Source organism: Peromyscus californicus, unplaced genomic scaffold, assembly GCF_007827085.1.
Source record: "Peromyscus californicus insignis strain IS unplaced genomic scaffold, ASM782708v3 Scaffold_19__1_contigs__length_69161282, whole genome shotgun sequence".
Taxonomy (NCBI): Eukaryota; Metazoa; Chordata; class Mammalia; order Rodentia; family Cricetidae; genus Peromyscus; species Peromyscus californicus.
The window spans coordinates 30,343,270-30,355,762 of NW_026294491.1; the positions used below are offsets into that span (position 1 = coordinate 30,343,270).

At 48.7% G+C, this 12,493-nt stretch overlaps 1 protein-coding gene across 2 annotated transcripts in view; it reads left to right on the plus strand.

Annotated features, from left to right (window-relative positions):
• The first annotated feature begins 891 nt into the window (after nucleotides 1-891).
• The window catches only part of Uxs1 (UDP-glucuronate decarboxylase 1), a 75,213-nt gene continuing 63,611 nt past the window's right edge, over nucleotides 892-12,493 (plus strand). For both annotated transcript variants that reach the window (XM_052744975.1, XM_052744976.1), the window contains exon 1: nucleotides 892-1,067. In XM_052744975.1, the coding sequence (XP_052600935.1) occupies nucleotides 974-1,067 (94 nt within the window). In that variant the 5' untranslated portion in view covers nucleotides 892-973. The remainder of the gene's footprint in view (nucleotides 1,068-12,493) is intronic.

Genomic DNA, 12,493 nt, shown 5'->3' on the forward strand with positions numbered 1-12,493 from the left:
CTGGATTACAACGAGACACTACCTCACATAAATAGAGCAAAGACAAGAATTCAGTTATTTCACAGGCAGTCTGCACAGCATCACAATCCACACAACAAAGATCATTTTCCCCCCCTCTGGCAAATCGCTCAATTTTATTTACCCCTTTCTTCCTTTATCTAGGAAATTTTATTGGCATATAATAATCGCAGTGGCTTTCATTATGGCATGCTCATACAGGCATATGGTATACTTCGATCACAGTCACCCGCTATCTACTCCTTCCAAACCAATGGTCCCTCTCTTTTGCCTCCATGTCACCTTTGACCATGGTTTGTCCTAAACTCCTATAATTAGCAACATTTTTATGATAGATAATATGTGCTTTATCTTTAAAAGGAAGAAACTGCTGTCGGTGCTAAGAAACAGTTGCCGATTCGCTGGCAGTGTTTGGGTTTTATCACTTTTCTACCCCGTTGCAACTTAAGCAAAACCAACAGCTTGGAAGGCCGGGTCAACTTCCTGCGCGCCGCATTCACAGAAATGCAACTGTTCATTGACAGACCCACCAACTTCAGCGTCGCCCGCGACACAGGGATAGGGACGCTCAAGCGCCCTGAGGGCTGCAGTCGCACCTCGGCGACCAGGGCCAACTGTCTAACGCTGGCTCGCCCCGCCAGAGCTTGCAAACACACCCGTCTGGGCATGCGCGCTCCGCGCTGCCCACTACGCCCGCCCTTCGCTTCTTGAGTGACACTGTCTCAGAAAACTCAGGCGCCACACTGCGCCTGCGGGAAAGGAGGAGGCGGAGGGCGGGGCGCGGTTGTGGGCGGAGCAGGAGGCCGGGAAGGAGCCGCGCGAGCGCAGTGGCTCAGCGGGCAGGAAGCGGAGCGCGCGGGGGCGGGGCGGGCGCGCGGGGGCGGGGCTCGGGCCGCCGCGCATTGTGCAGCGGCTGGCCGGCGCGGCAGGCCCTGGACCCGTGTGGTTCCCGGGCATGGTGAGCAAGGGGCTGCTGCGCCTGATCTCTTCAGTCAACCGCAGGAGGATGAAGCTGCTGCTGGGCATCGCGCTGCTCGCCTACGCCGCCTGTGAGTGCGCGCGCGGTGGGCGGGAGCCCATTCATTCCCGCGCGGCGGGGAGCGGGCGCTGCGGCCGAGCGGCGGGCTGTGCAGGGCCGGGAGCCGGGTCCCCGCTTCCACGAGGCTGCACTTGTGCAGTGGAGCCGGTGGCTGCTTTGCTTGCAGCCCGCCCCCGCGTAGGCCCGGCGTCCGACCCGGTGACCGGTGGAGGGGCCTTTGCCCCGGACGCGGTGGTCACGTTCCTCGAACCGTAGGCACTGCGGACCCGACCGACCTCGTTGTCCCCGGCAGCTCTTACTGGCCTGAGCGGCTACGGTGTCCTTGGCGTCCGGGGAGCCCGCTCGGTCCGGGTTAGCGATCCTGGAGAGTGCCGCTCCCCCGGGGACACCCTTCGAGACGGTGCTGGTTAAGTAGGATATAAATACTGTAGCCGTTGGCAGGGACCCCGCTCTGACTGTTTGCTCCGCAGGAAAATTACTCAGCATTTAACTCTGGGGGGAGCCGAGTGTTGCCATCCCCCGTGAATGTCCTGTGTTGCCATGCTCCGGTATCCAGGCTCCCCGCCCCCCATTCCGCGCCAGGTACTCCTCAGGCGTGGCGGGACTAGGGCCAAGCCCAGGAAGGAGGCACAGCAGAGGGGACCGGGCGGGGAGGATGTCATTTGCGTCCTTACAACCTGGCTATCTGGAGAGAGGGTAAAGCCACTGCGCAGGCAGGTGAGGGACCCTCAGCTTCTCAGAGGAGGCAAAGTCCTATTTTATTTTGTTGTTGTCTTTGAGCTTTGCAGTGGGGATACAATAGCTGCTATTAATACTTTACCAAGTACCAAAATTGGGCTAAAAATAGCTCCCAGAGTGAGCTGCTTCTAAATCCTGGCCACGCTGGCAGACATACTCAGATGAGACCTGCTAAGTGATTGAGTTTCCAAGGCTCTGAATCCCAGGTGAGTAGGTACTTCGGAAAGTGAGTTTAGCTGATGGGTTATAGGCGCTGGTAAGATGCAGCCTGCCTGCTACAGCTCAGCTGATCCAGGAGGAGGAGCCAGGACGCTCTGGAAAGGCTTCTGGTTGCTAGGAGAAGTTTTAGGTCTGGATTGCTTGATAGAAATGATTGGTTTCTGCAGAAAAGGAAGAACTAGCCTCAAGTGTGATCTGTGTTAAGAAGAGCCCACATTCAAGAGACAAGACCCCTTACAACCGTGTAATTATTACTGTGATAATAATAGGAATACCTAAGTTAGCTGAGTGCTTAACTGTATGTGTAGGTAGGATTCCTATACGGCTGCACTTGATTACTTCGCATACCTGAAGATGTGAGTAATATGATTATTTTTACCATTTTATGGGTGAGAAAATTAAGAGCACGAGAGATTAGCACCTTTATTATCCTGAGCCCAGATTTATTCTGGCCTCAGAAAGGCTGTGAGCTGGGGCAAGAACTCAGGTCCCTGGACAGCAGTTTCAATGTTGATTTACTTACCGAGGGCTTCTAAGGTGAGGCATCGGTGTTTAGAATTAGGAAGTGGGGGGATTTTTGGAGCCATGGCAAGTGTTTTCGCCACTCGTTCATTCCACCGGCGCATTTCACTCAGTTTTCAACATTGTCAGTTGTTGAATGTGGCAGCCAGGCACAGCACGAGTGCAGAAACATCAGTCTTTCGCTTTGGTGGTACAGAACCTAGACCCAGTAGTTCGGCACTGGGTTCTCACACTTGAGTGCATCAGAGTCACCCAGTGGCTTTTTAAAAACACTTTGTTTTATATTCAGCAGGTCAGGGATATGGCCTGAAAACTTTCCATTTCTAATATAGCTTCTTCTAAGATGCTTTTGTTGTGGTTTAGAGAATCTTTTTTTTTTTTTGGTTTGTTTCATCCTGTAGTCCAGGGTGGCCTTAGATTCTCAGTAATGCAGAAGTCCTTCTGAGGGAGATGCTGCTTTGAAAACCATTTGCCAGGAAAGAGAAGGGCACGGATCCAGTACTCCTGCAAATAAGGTTAAGCTCGCAAACTGATGTGACAGGGGGGAATGTTCAGTGTTTACGGCAGGGACTCCCAAGTGAGAGCAGTCAAGGATGTTGGTTTCCCTAAGAAACCAGGATGTGAGCTGAGAATGAAGGATATGGAGGAGTTAACAGGAGGGGATGCTTTCCAGAAAAAGCAGCGCTTGCAGAGGTCTTGTGGTACTGAAGAGCAAACAGTGGTCTAGTAATGCAAGGGAGAGCAGTGTTCTGGGAATGTGGATGGAATACAGCACAATGATGAAGCTACCCAGACAGGCAGGCAAGGACTAGAGTTGGCAGGCCAGGAGGTCTTGGCTCAGCTACACTGAGAATGGGTACTCAGTGTAGTTATGAGGATTTAAAGGCTAAGTTGGAGACAGTATTAATAATGAGAAGTAATGGTAAGTCTGAGTTGCTTTGCCATGAAAACGTTACAGGGCTTCTGATTGGTCATATCAGAGGATGCTGGAAGTGTAGTCTGTGGCAGCACCTGTGATGTCTTTTTAAATAGAATACTGTTTGTTTGTTCTTTGGCAATTTCACACATGGAAGCAATGTATCCTGATCATATACACCCCCTCTCTCCTAGATACCCCCAACCCCATAATGTCTTCTTTTTTGTTGTTAGTAACTCACTACGTCCAGTCAGTGCTGCCTGTTGGAACGGTGACCCATCCTGGTGACTTGATCTTGCATGGGTAGCCCTAGCTGCAGTGAGTCCGTGGCTGCGGTGGCTGTGTTGTCCTAAAGACAGCATTTCACAGCACTCCTTCCCATCCTCCAGCTCTTTGGTTTGTTCTTTCCTCCTGTTTTCTAAGATGTTCCCTGAGTGTTGGGGGAGGGGCGATAGAGATGCCTTGTTTAGGACTAAGCACAAGATAAACACTAATGTCAGCACTTTGACCAGATCTTTTTATTAACTTGCAGAGAGAAGCTTCTCTGGCCAAGGCTGAGGGCAACACTGATCTGTGGGCCTGAGCGTACATATTTAGAAGCAGTTGGACAACATGTCCTTTAGCAGGCCCTGGAGCCTGTGACCTGAGCCGTGGGCTTTTAACCAGCTTTATAGCACTAGGTCTGAATTCACTCTTGTGGGTCAGGCTTCAGACCAATCCCAAGCGATTGGTTGCCCTCTATCACTTTTGTGACGTCATTGCAACACTGGGCTCATCTTGCCAGGAAGGTTGTTGTTATAGCCTGAGAGTTGCCTGCAAGGATACCATCAATGATTCCCCCCACCCCCTGACACACACACACACATACATACACCCCTGTATAACACTTTTTGCCACAATGAAAGCTAGGCAGCAAGGAGGATGTTTTCATACTGGTTCCAGCTTGATATCTCTACGTCCTGCAGCCACAGTGTGTTGTCTTCAGCAATGAAGCTTTATCGTCTAGTTCTGGTAATGCCCATGATTGCTAATCTCTGTTTCTCTTATTAATAATCTCGCCTTCCCGTTACAATAGAGCACCACTGTCACCTCTGTGTGACAATACACAAATACTCCTAATTATGGCACCTTCCCCTTCAGTCCGCTCTCTAGAAGTGTTCTTTCTGTTCTGCCAGCAGGGCACACATTCTCCGAGCCCTTGTCTTTCTCCCAGCCTTGGTGCCTGCTGGGGCTGACCTGCTGTCCTTGCTGCTGTCACGTACCTTCGGTGTCAGGGCAGCAGGCATGTGTTACCCGAGGCTAACTCAATGCTGCACTTGAGTTCTTTTTCATGCAGATAGATGTTTCTGTCTGCATGAAGTTCCCCAGCCTTTGCATCAGCCCATGTAGTACTTCAGGCAGTGCCCACTGAGAGAGCCCAAGGGAATGAGTTGAAATTCACCACAACCTTCCATGCACCTGGCAGAGGTTCAAAATGCTCACCAGTAGCGCTGTCGGTTTTCAACTTGGGTAGAACTGAAGATGATCTGATGAGTCTTTGCAAGGTCTGCGGTCAGCAGTCTCCTCTGCCACCATTCCCCCAGCACTCAGCACCAGGTACCCTACTTCTGGCTCATGGTTTTGATGGTTTGGGTCTGAGTCTTATGTTTCTTGATTTTTCAGATGGAGCTGTAACTTGTGACTTCATTCTTTGGAAAGTGATCAGGTGTTTGCTTTCTTTCTCCCCTCCCCCATGCTTTTGCTGACCCCATCCCCGTGTCCACACGGCATTATATTTGAGATCATTTGGTGTTTACATGCGTGACTAAATGCTGCTGGATGGGAGCCATGCCCTGTGTTTTTGTTCTTGGCTGTCTCCCCTACCCCCATTTAAATGTGTTTTCTCTCTCTGTATTGTGACTGATCCAATGCGATTTTTTTTCTTTTTTTTGCCAGTTGTCTTTGTCTAGGCTGCTTGTGTATCAGAGCATCCTTATGTTGGCGCCTTCCAGAGATGTGGCTGGGGATAGACTGCCAGCCTCAGTACTCCCATCTGCCTGGCTCTGCCTACAGTCGGGCACTTTGACACTGTGCATGGTGTCCTTTCTGTGTTTGTATTTAGGGACTGAATGAAGGTAGAATTTCAGAAAAGCATCTTTTCAGGATTTGGAAGCATTTTCCATTCCTTCCCAACTTCTAGTGTTGTTTGAGAAGCATGAAACCAGTTCTCATGTTTCTGGAAAATGTCAGGTTCTGCACTGTGCCCCCGGTAGCCACTGTTTCCAGGCTACTGTCCCTTCTCTGGTAGCACTTTCTCTTTGCTTGGTGGCCTTGAATAATGGTGTTCACAGCCTGCCCAGGACAGAACAGGCGTACTGATCCCTCACCTTTGGGCTAGAGTTCTGATGTGAAAGCAAGCTAAGTTGTTGCTGTTCATTTCTCTTCCTTTGGCAATTAGCCATGGTTAAGGCGATGGAGCAATTCACTTCCTCTCCATCTTGATTTTGAGTCTGGTCTCTCACTGAACCTGGAGCTCACCGATATGGCTTGGCTGGCTGGCCAACCAGCCCACGGATCCTCCGGTCTCTCTCTCCCTGGTGTTGGGATTTTACAGACCTGCACTGCTGTGCAAGCTCTTTTACATGGGTGCTAGGGGTCCAAACTCAGGCCTTCATGCTTGTGTGTGGCAATACCCATTGAGCCATGGCCTCAGTCTTCTTATTTTTTAAATATAGAATCCAGTAAAGATATATGTGTTGCATTTCATTTGGTTGCCATGTCTCATAAATTTCTTAAATGAGTAGCCTTATTCTCACACACACACACACACACACACACACACACACACACACGCACACACATTTCTCATGATATTTACCATTTTGAAATTTAAAGCCCGTGCCAGTTGTCTCACACAACACTCTCATTTTTGGATTTATCTGATTACTTCGTTGTTATTAAATTTGGGTGTACATTTTAGTACAGACTCGGGATATAGTTCCGTGGCATTGCGGTTGTCGAGCACCAAAAGCCGTTTTCATAATTAGTGCTTGCTAAGTGATATCACATTAGGAGACAAATCGTGTTGAGTTGGCTCTTCTGCTGGTGATGCCGAACCTGATGGACTGGAAGGGCTAGCTCTCGCATTGCTTCACTTACAAGTGCTTGTCCAAAGCACCGCTTCAGAGTGATTCTTGAGGCTGTGTGTGTATCTGGTTCTCCTGCCTGGTGCAGTATTTATATTGGGGAGGGGGTTGCAGGTGGTGCCTTTTCTAATTTAGTTAATCCATCTGCACAGACTTATCTTTCTGAAAAGAACTTTCCTTCCTTCCCTTGTCTCATTCTCTGTATTAGTTTCCGGTGGGTGACTGCTGTTGCCCAAGTTAGTTGGCTTTAGAACAAGAGAAGTATCTTCTGACGTCAGAGTGGTCAAGCCTGAGCTTCCTCCTCAGGCTCTCAGGGCTCCAGGTGCCCCTCCCTGGCTTGTGTCTGTATAACTCCAGTCTCTGCCTCTATGGTCACATGGCTTCCTCATCTTCCAGCTGTGGAATCATCATGGTGTTTTTTCAGAGGGCATTTGTCACTGGTTCTAGGACACACCTAGATAATCCCGCATGATTGTTTTGTCTTGAGATGCGTAATCGCATCTGTAATAAGTTTATTCAAGTTCTCGCAATCAGACCAAGATACATTTTGTGAGCTCTTTCTTTCAGTAGTCTTTATTATGGTCTTTTTTAAAAAAATGGCACTGTGTACTCATGCATTGTCTTTGAACGTTTGTGGCTTCTCCATGCTCTTGTTCTTCCTGTACCCTGAACCCGGGATGACTCCTCACAATGGAGCCCTAACGCTGTGCATCACTGATGGGTATCATTGCCCTCAGTCTATCACTGTGCATAGCTGGGAAATGCAGCTATTTTTTCTGTGAGTTTTTGGTAATACTTCCAATATAAATTTCAGTGTGGCTGGCTTCTTCCCTCCCTCCCTCTTCTATTTCAAAGTGCCATTTCCAATGTGTTTACTTATTTGTTCTGTCTACAGGTAAAATACTTCAGATAAATTTTCAGCTTTATAGTGTTGCTAAAAACGTTCAAATTCAGTAGAAACTAGAGTTCAGATTTTTGAATTTGGGTCTTTTTCCAGGCTAGCAATATGCAGTACAGCCCTTGAGGGTTGTTGGGCAGTGGCTAAGAAAAGCAGAGCCCTGTAGCACCCACAATCTGGATCCTGAGAGGAAGCTGCTCGCTGTAGATAAGGTGCTGTGCTGCTCAGCCAGCATGCACAGGCTTTTTCAGTTTATGATGAGTGTTTACAGTGTGTAAGCCATGTACACGGGATAGAACAAGACCATCAGAATTGTCTCTTCCTGCTGCCTCACCGTGTAGTTCCCATCATTAGCTTGGTTATCCGTCCTCTGTTGGATTTTGCAAATATAGGCACACGTGTGTATATGCATGCATGTCATCTTGTTAAGAAGCGTGAGGATTTGTGGATGCCACCCCTTTTTATTGACGTGTAGTAATCCTCCTAGCAGCGCTTTATTGTTCTGGACCAGTATCCTATGGAGAGGGGACGTGGTTTCCTAATACTCGTGCAATGGATAGACTTCTGTACAGGCTTCCACCAGCTTCATGAGAAGTGCCCCCCCCCCCCCCACACACACACACAAGGAATGTATTTGCAAATGTTTATTTTTTACACACATGTGAAAAGGGAAGTTGGGGTTCCCTTTTGTGGATTCTTAGATTCATTGACAAGACTACTTAAAAACAGACCGCAAAGAAGCTCGAGGACCATCTTATCAGAGAGAGGAAAACAGCAGGGCAGGCAAGCTGTAAATCCCCAGGGCTGCTGGGAAGAGGTAGAGAGGTAGGCTCAGCAGCAGAGGGCTGTGGAAAGAAAGAAGGTTAGAGTTTATTAGTTAGACTGCAGGAAGCAGTGGAGCAGCTTGGGAGAGCGAGGGGGCAGGGGCGGGTTCTTCAGAGACGGTGAGAATGCCCAGAGTGTTCAGGTTGGCAGGCTTAGGGTTTGGGCCAGCATCTAAAAATCAGACGGGAAGACAAGTTGCACTTAATATAGAACTCCGACAAGCTGACTGGATTGGAGGGTACAGCAGTGAGGCTGGGTGAGCATCTACATGGAGGGACGTGCTCTGGGATGTTATGTGTACATATATCTCATTAAAGGGTTAGTTATTGTTGTCAGCTTTCATGAAGGAAGGCGTGTCAGGTGATCGATGGGCCCATTTGAATGAACTCTTGAGAAAGAAAGCAGCAATGTCTTTGTGATGGATAATTTGAGGGCAGTTTGGAAGGCCATGTCTCTACAAAGAGTCAGCGATAGGGTTCAGACTTCCTTCTGTTGGCTCCTGTTGGCCTTCAGGAATGCTATGCCCATGCTGGTCTAGCCACCTTTGGGGGTTTGAATGAGAGTGGCCCCCATAGGCTCATATATTTGAATACTCGATCTCTAGATGGTGGAACTGTTCTGAGAAGGATTAGGAGGTGTGGCCATGTTGCAGGGGGTGTTTCACTGAGGGTAGGCTTTGAGGTTTCCAAAGCCCCAGCCATTCCCAGTCTCTTGCTCTCTCTCTCCAACTTGGTGATCAGGTGTAACTGTAAGCTCTTAGTAGCTACTGCCTCAGTGCCGTGTCTGTCTGTCTGCCGCAGTGCTCCCCAACATGATGATCATGGATTCATCCTTTGAAACCGTAAGCTTCCCATTAAATTACTCCTTTCATAAGTTGCCTTGGTCATGGTATCTCTTCATAGCAGTAGATCGATCGGTAATGAAGTCACCACCTAACACTATGCCTGTAGTTTTAATCTGTCCTTCTCTACCGCTCTTTTGGAGTGGCTGAACATCTTTCAGATGTTTGAAAGCTATTGGTGTGCCTTTTTCTAGTGAGTTTTTAGTCTACTTTCTTCTCATTTGTTGGGAGTCGGTATTGGGGTGCTAGCCACCCTTTATGTTGTAAATGACAGTGTCTCAAGCCTGGTGTGATAGAATACAAGGATATATTTGTTTTTGCTCTGGGATCTTGGCACAGTTGTCCTAAACCCTTGGAATCTACTGAGTGATGGGAATGTCTTCTGCCCCTTCTTAAAATACTCCAGTTTGTGCCAGCGAATTGGGTTAGCCTGGGCCCCAAGTACCCCAAAACAAGCTGGTCACAAGGAAGACTGCCATTGAGCTGGAAGCGTCAGCCCCACTCACTGGACCTGGGGGTGCTGGCCACAGACCTTGGTACAGTTAATTTGAGTTTCCTCATTGGGTCAGTGAAGCTATCTGAAGTGCATTGGAGAGGGCGTGGCTACTACCCCAGTTCTGACCTTGGGGTACGCTGCTGCTTCGTTTGACTGTTTCCAGTTACATCCTTTCTAAACAAACAGGCAAACTAGCAATTATAAGCAGAGTGCCCTGGAGTTGAGTTCTGTAGCTACTCTAGAGGGGGTGCGGGGGGGGGGGGGCGCACAGGAACTCCTGCTGTGCAGCTGGTCAGATGGAGCCACAGATGGTCTCTCAGGTGGCAACAGCTCCACGGTCTAACTTTTCCTGTGAGGTCTTGGTGGCAGAATGAATGCATTTGTTGGGAACTCAGATTGGCATTTAGAGAGTGGGTGAGTGGGCTCCTGGTGTGGGGAAAGTCCACACATTTGGTGTCAGAAGCAGGGCTTTAGATCCATGATCTCCATTGTCAATGGTTCCCTGATTCTCGTGTCGTTCTTTAGAACTTGGTCAAGATAGAGTGCCAAGCGCCTGAAGAAACAGGCCATCAGAATCGGAAGGAACAGGGCACTCTCAGTGCAAGGGCAGCATTCAGCTGATAGACAACATTTGGATGTTGGAGTTGAAGGGGAAGGGGAACCTGAGCCAAACTGGCAGAAGGCAGGGCACGGGAGCCTGAGTTCTGAAGCCAGCAAAGCAGAACATGGAAGAGAGTGGGCTTGGAGCAGAACCTCACTTTAGATTCTCTGCCCTGGACGTTGCCTCTGTGCGTCTCGTGGGTGCTGCATGTTGGTGTTAGCCCTGCTGGTGGGTTTTAGCCCTGGCATATGCTCTCCATGCCAGCGCTGTGGACTGACCACGCAAGGCCTGGAATTCAAATGTTGAGAAAGTGGAGTCCTGGGAAGTGATTGGGTCATGGTGTTTGGAGGTCTCATGAATATTAATGCCTTGGAGGGCTGGTTTGTGAGTCTGCCATGTAACCACTTGTTAGGAACGTGTCATCGCGTCATCCACAAACCTGTGAGCTCTCATAAGACAGGAGCCTATTTGTCCTCACAGCTCTTAGCTTCAGAACTGGGTGAAGCACAGTTAGGCTGCTTATAAGTCATGGAGTCTGGAACTTGGTCACAGCTGTCTGAGTCGACTCACACAAACCCAGGAATGTTGGCTGTGGAGTCTCGTGGCTCTCATGGAGAAGCATCTAGCTGAGGAGACTAGTCACCAGATTCTCTGTGTGCACCCGACCCACATCCGTGCCACTTTGGCCTGTTAAAAGAGTCTTTGTAGTCTGCAAATGTGATGGTTTTGAGAACACCCAAGAGAGCGGATGAGCGTCAAGGCAAGGAACAGTCAGTCACCTAGGGCTGTCTCTCTTTTTGGAAAGAGTGATATCCTCTGTCCTTCTTCAGGAAACTGTAACTTGGGACAAGCCTTGCTATTTCCCTTAGAAAATAAAACATCTATGCACTATGCTTTTCAGGGATAAATAAATACTAAAACCTACTGTGCGGAAAGGCCGGTGTGTGTAAAAACCATGGAAACAAACTTCTGGTGTGGGTGCTTCACATGAAGGGACCTGTGGGCCATAAGGGCAGCGGAGGTTCTGCTCGGAGGGACTCTCAGGTTTGTTGACCAGTTTTGTTTTGTTTCCTTGCTGGTTAGCTATTTGGAGTTTCTTTAACCAAAATAGATAAGTAAAGTGGAGCAACAGCAGAAAACACTTGGCCTTCTTCAAGCAGCCTTCTTTTCAGAGGGAGTCTGAACGTGCTAGAGAAGAAAAACAGTGTTGTCAGGGTGCTGAGATCCTGCAGTGCTATTCTTAGTATGTTGGAGCATTTTTATGGCCTTTTCAGAAATTGCAAACAGAACACGCCAATTCTCGTTGACATAAATACTGTAGGTGCCTGGATTTCATTTGTTTTTGTTTTAAAGAAGGGAGCAGGCAGCTGGGTTATATCAGCAGCAGCAGAGTGGGCAGAGTGGAGGTGTGGGGGCGGCTCGGCTCTAATCAAGAAAAAGAATCTGATCCCTGGGATGCTGGTGGGAGCTAGTGGTGGGCAGTTCTTGTGGGATGGGATGGCCATGAACTCTAAGTGTTCTCTAAAGGAGACTCTGCCAAGTTAGGATCGTTTTTCCTCTTAGTTTCCTTTGCGATTGTGTAGTTTATTTATAATTCCCTGTTCCCTTTACTCCAGTGCACCTTAGTGATTAAAAAGACCTCGGTGACTCTCCCAGGTTCTTAATGTGGTGCAGGAAACCCATCACCACCACACACACAGTGAGGCAGTCTGTGCCCTCTTCAGGCCCCCACTTGTTTGTGTTCTCTACCCCTGTCCCCACCCACTAGTACAGCTGCAGCCCGTGGGTGCTGGAGCGGGAGTGGTGGCCCGCTGGGTCAGTCACCTGGCTGTCCTACAGTGAGGAGTTGAACTGGGAATGTGCTCTGTTTTATAGATGGGGAAACTGAAGTACGCAGCAGTTATATATTTTGCCCTGGTTTAGTCTGGCAGTGAGCTGTGTTGTATCATATAAGGACCAAAAAAATTTCCATGACATTTGTTAGCTTTTAGGTAGGTTTATTCTTTGTTTTAAAATGATGGTAAAGTACACATAAAAGATAAAATTTACCACTTTAGCACCCCCCCCCCGTGTGTGTGTGTGTGTGTGTGTGTGTGTGTGTGTGTGTGTGTATGTGTGCGTGCGTGTGTGTCTGAGTATGCTGATGTGTGCTGCATCACTATTTCTGGCCCAGCCTGTGTTTTGACCATTTCTAAGTATATGGTTCAATAATGCTAAGTATATTAACAATATTTCATTCCTGAGAGGAGTCCTGG